A 10670-nucleotide genomic window follows, 5' to 3' on the forward strand; every position below is an offset into this window, starting at 1 on the left:
TTATCCCTAGTGAGTACCTAGAGCATCCAAGGAGCACCAATAGGTGTTGGGTTCCTAGGAGCATCTTCTCTACCCCATAGATGGGTTAGAGAGTGTCAACTCTGATTAGAAGGGTAGTTAACCCAACTTTGAGGAAATTGACACTCAAGGAGCATTTTCAAGGTTTTTGTTAACCTTTGAAAATGAAATGGAATTATTATTTACTCCTTGAAAGAGTAAAATGTGCCTAATGGTGGAAAATTGATTTTATCTTAAAAAGGCATAAATTGGGAAAACCTAGAGAAATACCAAGTTGGGATTTTGGTATTCTCTTATAAATTTTAAGGCACTCCGGGCCTTGATTTATGTGATTACTCTTGAGGAAAAATGGAATATGCCAACATTTGAGGATAAGCTTAATTTCAATTGGCATAAATTAATCAAGAGAATTAGAAATGCCCATTTAGGTTTTGGCACTCTCTTGAAGCACTTTGGGCAATCTAGGGTTTAAGTTTTAGGATTAGCTAAGATTAACGATACTTAGATAGGTAATCTAGGTATATTTTATTTATGCTAAACCTTGCCATGATTGTTTGCTCATAATATGCCATGACATCATATTTTATCTTATTTGTATTTTGCATTCATGACTTATCATGAAAAATACAAAAATACCATGTCATGTCATACATACATCATGTAGTTATAGGAATCTTTCTTTTGAAAGCTATTTTATTTTGATGTATGCCATAACATTATCATGCATTATGTTTATTTCCTTAAAAATTAAGGACATATGGCATTAGTTAAACAAGTGGCATTTGTTTACAACAAGTGGAATAAACAAGTGACATTTGTTTAACAAGTAAATCAACAAGTAACATCCTTTGTGGATGTCTACCTCTCAAAATGCCTAGATAGATATGCATGATCCCTAGAATAGGGCAACACCAAAATCTTACATCTCACAAAGACCTATAAGATGACTTGTATGTGGTTCAGTGCACATTAGATACAAGTGAGATGTTAGGATGATGAACAAAACTCAAGATGTTGATTTAGTGCATTCTTTTTAGTTTTAAGTTCATCAAAACACATAGTTATGTGTTTTCCCATCATTGGGAAAGCTAATGTACAAGTCATGTGCATTATGCCCAAGGAACATGATGGGATATTGGTTTTGAAAATGTTTTTAAAATGTTTTTGGAAAACTTTGGTGAAGGCTATCTTTTGATAGTAATCACTATTGAATAGTTAGACACAAACTTGAAGAAAATGCTAAAGTTTTTGCAAGTTTTCAAGTTTGTGTCAATCTTTGAAAATATAAAGTATTTTCATAGAAAGCTATTTTTCCATGATTAAGTATGCCCTAAATAATGTCTACACGAAATTTCATGATTTTTGGATTTTTGTAGAATTTTCTAGGGTTTCAAGTTGACTGAAATGGAATTTCAGCAACTATCGAACTCCGATCGATCCATGGATCGATTGAGTTCCTGAATCGATCCGTGGATCGATTCGGAAAGTAAATCTTGCGAGCAGAAGCTCGCTGGATCGATCAGTGGATCGATCCACACATACTGAATCGATCGGTGGATCGATTCGGTTGGTTCAATCGATTGGATCCCAACTCCAATCGATCCAAGTTGCTGATTTTGGTGGGAAGGCCTGACTTCAGCATCTTTGAACCATGGTTAGTCTATGTAACCATTCCAAACCCTTAAAATACATTTGTATACATAAAAAGGGTGTTTTCGTGTTGAAAACAAGGATGGAATGGTTAAGGAAGACTTCATTGAAGTTTAGGTTGAGGTTTGTTTCAAATTTTGAACATTTGAACCTCAAAACTTCTAAATCTGGGTTTCCTAAAGGTTTAGGGATTCCAAGTCATTGTTGGTGCAATGACAGAAGTTACCACCATGTCTTTAGGGGGAGGGACTCTTTAAAGGCATGAAAATTATTTTTCATGAACCTTGGAAGGTGGTTAACCTTCTTTAAAGAAAATGCTCATGGACGAGCTTTTGAACCTGAAATGGGGAGTGGATATCCTCATTATTTCAAGTGGGAACTCAAGATGTTAGAAAATGCTCAAGGTTGGGTATTTGTCTACATTGAGGAAGAAGTTAAGGATAAATGAAGGGTATGAGACCTTCATTATCGTGTTGGTTCAACGAGTGAAGTTGTAACCAATGATGAGCAACTCTTCAGGGGGAGAGTTTTCAACAAATGGATTTGTTGAAGTGTGCCCAAAGAGGGGGCATAGGTTGATGTGTGCCAATAGGGGGAGAATGAAAGGACGTGTGAAAGGGAGTAAGTTAGGCTTTCATTATCTAAGAGGGAGTTTTCCCTCTTAGGGGGAGAATGAAAAGCTTAACTTATGCTTTCATTACCTAGTGGCATGAAGAATGAGGCTATGGGATTAGCCTAACTTACATGTGGCATTGTAAGTGTTATTGTGGTATTGTCAAACATCAAAAAGGGGGAGATTGTTGGTGCAACATCCCTCAGGTCAAGGTTGACCTGGTTGACCAAGCTTGAGTCTTGGTTTGGGTTTCGATGTTTGACAATGCAAGGTTGATTGAAGAAGAGTCAAGTAGGTCAAGGATGACCGGATACTTGACTGGGAAGTCCTAACTGGGATGTTAGGCAGAAGGAAAGACCTAGTGAGTGAAGCTAGGCAGTGAGGAAAATCCTAGTAAGTGAAGCTAGGTGAAAGTCCTGGTGAGTGAAGCCAGGCAGAAGAAAATCCTGGTGAGTGAAGCCAGGTGAAAGACCTAGTGAGTGAATCTAGGCAATTGGGAAAGTCCCGGTGAGTGAAGCCAGGCAAGAGAAATCCAGATGGGTCAAGGTTGACCAGACATCTGGTGAGAGTCCAAGTAGGTCAAAGGGATTGACCGGATACTTGGCACGAGGAAGAAAAGTCCAAGTAGGTCTTAGGGAGTGACCGGATACTTGGCAAGAAGAGAAAAGTCCAAGTGGGTCAAAGGGATTGACCAGACACTTGGTGAGAGAGTCCTAGCTGGTCAAGGGTGACCGGATGCTAGGTCTTATGTACCAACAAGTCATGGTTGACTAGATGTTGGTTTAGGGGGCTTTGGGCTTGGTTTTGGGCAAAAACCAAGATCTGGATTGATCAGCCGATTGATCCAGCAGGTTTGGATTGATCCGTGGATTGATCCAGCAGGTTTGGATTGATCCGTGGATCGATCCAGCAGATCTGGATCGATCCACCGATCGATCCGGTGAGTCCCCGCGAACAGAACCTCTCTGGATCGATTGGGACGCTGCTGCTTCGCGCGATAAGTGCTGGATCGATCCGTGGATCGATCCAGAAGTTTTTCCAGAGCACAGAGGCGCTCTGGATCGATCCGTGGATCGATCCAAAGCCTCCCCAATCGATTGGGAGCAATCCAATCGATTGGGATTCGACCGTTGGCGTTGTTTATAGCTGTTGGCGTGCGATTTCTTCAGCAGAACTTCACCAATTCATTCCAAATTCAACACAGCTCCTCCCCAGCACTCTCTAAGCTCCTCACCGCCAGTTCTTGAAGGTTCTTGGAGGTTCATCCAAGTCAAGAGGCGAGTTGCAACGAGAAGAAGAAGAAGCTAGGGTTTTTACTGCATTTCTTGTAAGCTTTTGCTTATTCTTTAATACCCTTTCTTCTTCTTGTACTGAGAGTCTTGTAGGGCTTCTCCGCCCTCGGTAGTTACCGAAAAGGAGTGTTTTCATAGTGGAGGGTGCGTGCGTGGTGTGGATCCTTGGATTAGTCATCTCCGTTGGAGGTGGATACCAAGTAAACTCCTAGTGTTAGCGTGTTTGTGTTTGTTTATGTATTTTCCGCTGCGCATTCTTGAAGAAACAAGCAACACCGAGCAACGAGCACGCGACGAGCTATTCACCCCCCCCCCCCCTCTAGCTACTTTTGGTCCTAACACTCTCCACTTGCCACTCGGCTTGGAGACTAATACTACGTTAGCCAGCCAGCTCGGGAACTGCACCTCGCGTATATGGCCGGCCTCCAGAAGCTTTTCTACTTCCGCCCGGATGATGGCATTCTGCTCGGCGCTGAAATCTCTTTTTCTCTGCTTTACCGGCCGAGCGTCCGGTCGGACATGTAACTCGTGCTGCGCTATGCTCTGCGAAATTCCAGGTAGTTCATGTGTCGACCAGACGAAGACATCATGATTTCTCCTGAGACATTGGATCAGCCCCTCTTTCTGTTTCTCCTCCAGATCGGACGCAATAAAGGTGGTGGCCTCCGATCGGATTGGATGAATCTGCACTTCCTCTTTTTCCTCATAAATTAAAGTGGGTGGCTTTTCGGTGATGGCGTTTACCTCGATTCGAGGCGCCTTCCGAGCGGAGTTGGATTCTGCTCGGATCATCTCGATGTAGCATCGCCGAGCCGCTAACTGATCTCCCCGTACTTCTCCCACCTTGTCTTCGACGGGGAACTTCATCTTCTGGTGGAAGGTTGAGACGACCGCTCGGAATTCGCTGAGCGCCGGTCGTCCCAAAATGACGTTGTAGGACGAGGGAGAATCAACCACCACGAAGTTTATTGTTCTTGTCCTCCTGAGCGGCTCTTCTCCTAGCGAGGTAGCCAGCCGAATCTGTCCAACCGGCTGGACTTCGTTGCCCGTAAACCCGTAAAGCGGGGTTGTCATGGGCAGCAGCTCGGCTCGATCAATTTGCAGCTGATCGAACGCCTTCTTGAATATGATGTTGACCGAGCTCCCTGTGTCAATAAATATGCGGTGAATAGTGTAATTTGCTATTACCGCTTTAATGAGCAAAGCGTCGTCGTGGGGCACTTCAACTCCTTCTAAGTCCCCGGGTCCGAAAATGACTTCCGGTCCACTTGCCCGCTCTAGGCTACAACCGACTGCGTGGATCTGGAGCTGCCGGACGCCCGCCTTTCGGGCTCGGTTGGAGTCTCCTCCGGTCGGCCCACCAGCAATAACGTTGATCTCGCCCCGGGAAATATTGCTCCTATTTTCCTCTTCCCGAGTGGACGGTTGGGACCGTTCTCTGGACGCTCGGCGATTCTCCTGTCTTGGAGATCGGTGCCGATCGGGCGTCTGTTGATGTCGCCTCTCGGTGCGGGTCCGATCGGTTTCATGGGTCCTTTGTCTCCGGTCGATGGAAGGAGACCGTCGTTCGGCCTTCATGGGAACGGGATTAGCCACGAAGGGAAGACTTCGACAATCCCTCGTGTTGTGCGTATCCGTCCGGTGGAAGGAGCAGAACATAGGGGTCCATCTCTTATTTGGCTTGATCCGAGCGGCAGATACTTCTTGCACTTGGGACCTCACACGAGGGGAGCGGATTGCTTCGGCCCTTGGTCCTCTAGGCGGTTGATGAGCGGCATGCTGTCTCCGTTCGGCATGAATAGGCGCCCTCTCGGTTGGAGTTTCCTTTTTCCGGGCGGCTTGCGCTTTTTCCACGTTTATGTATTCGTTGGCCCGATGTAGCATGTGATCATAGTCTCGAGGCGGCTTTCGGATGAGCGACCGGAAGAAGTCCCCATCCACTAGGCCTTGTGTGAAGGCATTCATCATGGTCTCCGATGTGGCCGTTGGAATATCCATTGCCACCTTGTTGAACCGCTGGATGTAAGTTCGAAGCGATTCTCTCGGCTCTTGCTTGATGGCGAACAAGCTGACACTTGTCTTCTGATAACGCCGACTGCTGGCGAAGTGGTGGAGGAAGGCCGTTCGGAAGTCCTTGAAGCTTGTGATGGATCCGTCCGGCAGCCTCCGAAACCACTGTTGAGCCGATCCCGAGAGAGTGGTAAGAAAAACTCGGCATTTTACTCCATCTGTGTATTGATGGAGTGTAGCCGTGTTATCAAACTTACCCAGATGATCATCCGGGTCTGTTGTTCCATTGTACTCGCCGATCGTCGGAGGCTATTCTACGAGGCAGAAAATTGATCATGTCCGAATCAGAAGTCAACGGACGCTGGGGACGTGGCGCTCCCTGCTGGACCCTCGAGTGCTCCGGCGAACTTGCAACAAACCGAGCCGGGAGGGGTGTCCCGGCGACGGCCCTCCGACGCTCAAGTCAGGCGAGGAATAACAAAGAGGTGGCTTCAGAGATTAAGACCCGCGTACCTCCGATGAAGAAATGGAGACCTTATATAGACCTCTCGAAGGAGCCTGGGCGCGCCAATCAAAGCAATCACCTGCTTTCGACCATGCTCAGGTATGGGTTTGTCAGAAGGGCACCCATAAGGCCATACCGCTACTGTATCAACCTCTCCATGATGTGACGGCGAAATCCTCCATCGTGCACTCTTGTGTACGGCGTAATCATCAGACATGCCTTTGCTGACACCCCATATCCTGAGTCGAACGAATAGGCCGCTCGGCTAATCTTTGTATCCTCGCCCTTATCCTGGCCGAGCGGACCACCCGCTCGGCCCTTCGGTCCCAGCCGGGCGGACACCCGCTCGGCCATTCAGTCTTCCCGCCTTGGCGTCGGAAACCCAAGCCCATGGCTGGGTTATCTTTGGCTCCGCTCGGACATACTCAACTGCTCGGCGCGGCCATTAACTGCTTAGTCAGCCCTCCATCTGTCCTCAAGCTGGGACCCTTCAGGAAGTGGGTCCCCCATTCTTACCGCCGGATCAAGGCGCTTGAAGGGTTCCAGGTGCCTGGAGTGGGATAGAATTCTATCTCTGATGCGTCGGTCAACGTACACGTCAAAATTGATAAAAGTTGAGTTCCGAGCGCCCAGAATGGATCCGGGCGCCAGCTCTGCTCCGATTCTACTCGCCTCGATCTGGGTCTTCTGCTCAAACTTCGCTCGCTTGGGTGATTTCGGCCATCTGGAATAGGGCTCACCCGAACCTAATTTCCGACCTTCTCCTCGAACAGCCTTCATCCCCGGCTTCTCATCTCTCGAACGTTGCGTACGTTCTTCTCATCCACCGTTGTACTCTTCCATGACACCTTTTCCCTCGGACACACTGAGCCTGTCGGTTCTCTCCCGTGTCGTCCTTCTCGCTAGCCGCGTCTTCCGCTTGACTTCCTGTGCTCTTAAGCTCCTGCACACTTAGACACAGGGATTAAACCAAATAGAACCTAAGCTAACTTGATTGATCACATCAAAATAACCACGGGGTCCAATAGATAATTCTCATTGTAGTAGCTTGCAACATGTTCCAAAAGACATCCACTTTCTAATCATTGTCGATGATTAGATCATCACTGATAGTGACAAACGATCTCGCTAAAGCCTCATCTTCAACCTTACTCCATGTTGACCACTTTCTTCTATCCGTAATGCCAGAATTTGTCTTTTCCAAATTTACGAGTTCAATTGGGGATTCACAGTTAGACAGTTGATTCTCTGGAATAAAAGTCAAAGTAAATGGTTCTTTTTCTGTCAGAGATATAAAAGACATACCGGTTACATGTAGATTAGATGGATAATTTGGTGGATATGAAATACATGGATAAATTGGTGATTATGAATCATATAGATTATTTAGTGGGTATAGATTATGTGGGTAATTTGGTGAATATAAAAATATTGATAATTTAGTAGAATTTGTGAATTTTGGGAAGAAGTATTTTCTTAAAAATTTCTAAAAAAAATTCTTGACTATTTTTATTCATTTTAGAGAAAAATAATAGAGAGAATATTTTTAGAGAGATTTCAGTATTTGTATAATTGAAATAAGCTATGGATGTAAGATTATGAGTATTTATAGATAAAATTTTATTTTTTTATAAAAATAACTGTTAACTAGTCATTTACTAGCCGTTAACTAGTCATTTAATTTTTTTTATTTTAACTTCATAAAAATATATAACTAATTTAATTTTATTCCTTGATTTTTAATTTAAAATTTTTAATTTTTTAATAAGAAAACATGGGAGGGTACTCATATGGCCCTCCCATGTTTCTCTCGCATAGTGCCTGCATCCACTAGGTGAGTTAAAATGTGAACCCGATTTAACACCCTCTCATATTAATTTTAACATCAACTCTGTTATAACAACCAATAACTTCCATCAATATGGAAGCACTCCAACGACTATAGATGCCCTTAAAACCGTGACAGCGGACGAGAGCTGTGTAATTCGAATCTCACTCAATTTTATTTTGTTTTAATTTTCTTTGAATTTCTATTTCGTTTTTTAAAATAGTTATTTATTTATTTATTTTCTTCGTGCTTTTCAGGGGCGAGGACTGTCCTGCCGTGGTCAGAAAATCTAATGGAATTGTTTGTGTTCTAGTGGCTCTGCTCAAAGGCTGCCGCAAACGATGTCAAGCGCTCTCGCATCGCTTTTCTGGACCAGGAAAGTTCTTTGCAGTTCGCTCCTGCTGAAGAGAAAGTTGTCGGTGCGTCCTATGATCTTTATCGAGCACTGAATATAATTAAATTAGGAAAGTGAAACTCTAACTCTCTGGTCACTTCTTCTCTAATGTAAGTGTGATCTCATGTGTCCCACCTTGCATTAGCGATCTAATTAGGGACAATATACAAGATAGGGTTTTTAGAAGTCCTTTCATATCTTTCCTTTCCTTTAGAGATATGTCCCTTTGCCTTTGGAGGTGGTTATCTTGGAGAAAGGGACAAACAATTATATTTAACTCCATTAAAGGAGCAATTTGAGGGTTGTTACTTCCAAAGATAATTGATTATGAGTTATGACATCAATCATAATAGGGCATCTTCCATTGTTAAAATTCTAAATGAATTTTTTTATATCACATCAACAATTAATATAAAAATGTATTAAAAATCTCTAATAATTAGAGTTCTAAATAAGGACATCTCTAATAATTAAAGTTCTACAACAACTTCTTTTATGATTCCAATATGTTACATCATGTTATATCAACATTCTAACAACTTATTAAAACATCTCTAATAGTTAGAGCTTATATGGTTATATGCATATTACATCAATTAAAAAGCAGCTTTGAAATTTCATTGTCGTTTTTTAACTATAAATTTCAAACCTTATACCCACAATGATAAAAACTTTTTTGTTCAATTTTTTCATTTTAAAAACCTCCTTAAAAAATTTTACATTAGAGATGCTCTAAACTTTTTTTTATCCAATTCATAGCGTGAATTATATGACTTTATGCATATTATATTAATTTCGAGACAAAAGAATATATTTAAATTTTTACTACTGTTTTTAAACTATAAATCTTAAATTTCACTCTATAATGATTCAAAACTTTTTATTATTATTTTTTTAATTTTACAAACCTTTCATACATTTTACATCGGAGATACCCTTATATATATTCAATTGTTTAATTAACACCTCCTAATTAATTAAAGTCTACTCAAGTTGCAAAGGCGGGTCCCGCCGCCCAGCGGCCCCCTCACCCCGGCCCCACAAGTATGAGAGGGAGTAAATCACGGTGAATACGGGTCCGGCGATGACATGGCGGTCGAAGGTGTTTAGCACGGACAGATATTGATATTATCGCAATTGCTGCCGCAGACCTTCGACCTCCCGACCCATGTTGCAAGAATACCATGTCATAACCGGTTGATCCCGCCCGTGGGGGCAATTAAAGTCTACTCAAGCAACCATGCAGTGTTGCAAACTTCAATGAAGAGAATACTTGGAGAGGTTGCGAATTAAATATATACAGACAACTAATTAGATTGGGATGAAATTCAGCATATTTATAGGGGTTTTATGAGAATATGGATCATGAACCAGCAGGCGCCAGGCTAAGCCGCAGGTTCAACCCGTACGGCTCCTCCGCCACCTCCTCCTCCGGAGCCGGCGACGCCTCAGCGAATGCTCCGGCGGGTCTATCCATCGCTTGGTTTGCGACGTAGAACCTCCCGCGGACGACGTTGCTGTCTCCGAGGCAATCGCAGCCAGCTGTAACAGGCAGAGCACGCGGTGCGATGCAACCGCACGACAGGTGACCGGTCGCCGGGGAAATCGGCCTGCCGGCGGCGCAGTACACCCAGCTCACCTCGGACCCCACCACCGACGGCGAGAGGAGATGCGTCGGAGCCCGCGGCGCGGCGAAGGCAGAGGCGATGGGTTGGTGGCAGAAGTTCCCGGCCCGGTGTCCACCTCCGCCTCCGGCGGCGGCCCCGGCGAGGTGGCGACGGTGCATCTGGGCGCGCTTCAGCTGCTGCCGCTCCTTCTTGTGGGCGTTCTGGTGCCCGCCCAGCGCCTGCGAGTTGGCGAACTCCCGGAAGCAGTAGTGGCACTCGTACTTCCTCATCCCATCGCCGCCTCCCGCCGCCCCGGCCGCCGCATCAGCGCCGTCGTCGGACACGTGGATCCCGAACAGCTTAATCCTCGGGCTCGTGGTGGCCTTCTCCTCCACGTACCGATCCATCCCTCCCTCTCTCAACTCCACCAGTCCTTCACATCACTCTCTTCAAAAGGGAGGAATACTATAATTAACAAAATGACGATGGCGAAAGTGAATATATGTCACTGTAGGGTTTAGAAAGAAGAGACCCCGGATTGAGGTGATTGGTTGCTGCCATCCCAAGTAAGTGAACCCATCCACTACCACTCGAGTAAAAAATCAATTAAACATATATATCTATATCTTCATCTTCTTCTTCAGTAATAAATGAACTACACGATCGAATTCTAAATTGCCCATGAGGATATGCATGGATCTAAGGACACTGTCCGTGGGCCTCACCAAATATATGTGGGGCCGGGCTACCTAC

The 10670-nt window shown here is 44.6% G+C and overlaps 1 protein-coding gene across 1 annotated transcript; it reads right to left on the reverse strand.

Moving 5' to 3' along the window:
- Window positions 1-9673: 9673 nt before the first annotated feature.
- On the reverse strand, window positions 9674-10324 carry LOC122004574 (zinc finger protein GIS3-like). Its single transcript, XM_042559438.1, has one exon. It carries the CDS (start codon window positions 10322-10324, stop codon window positions 9674-9676), a length of 651 nt encoding a protein of 216 aa, XP_042415372.1.
- Window positions 10325-10670: the final 346 nt, after the last annotated feature.

Source organism: Zingiber officinale, chromosome 7B (assembly GCF_018446385.1).
Source record: "Zingiber officinale cultivar Zhangliang chromosome 7B, Zo_v1.1, whole genome shotgun sequence".
Classification (NCBI taxonomy): Eukaryota; Viridiplantae; Streptophyta; class Magnoliopsida; order Zingiberales; family Zingiberaceae; genus Zingiber; species Zingiber officinale.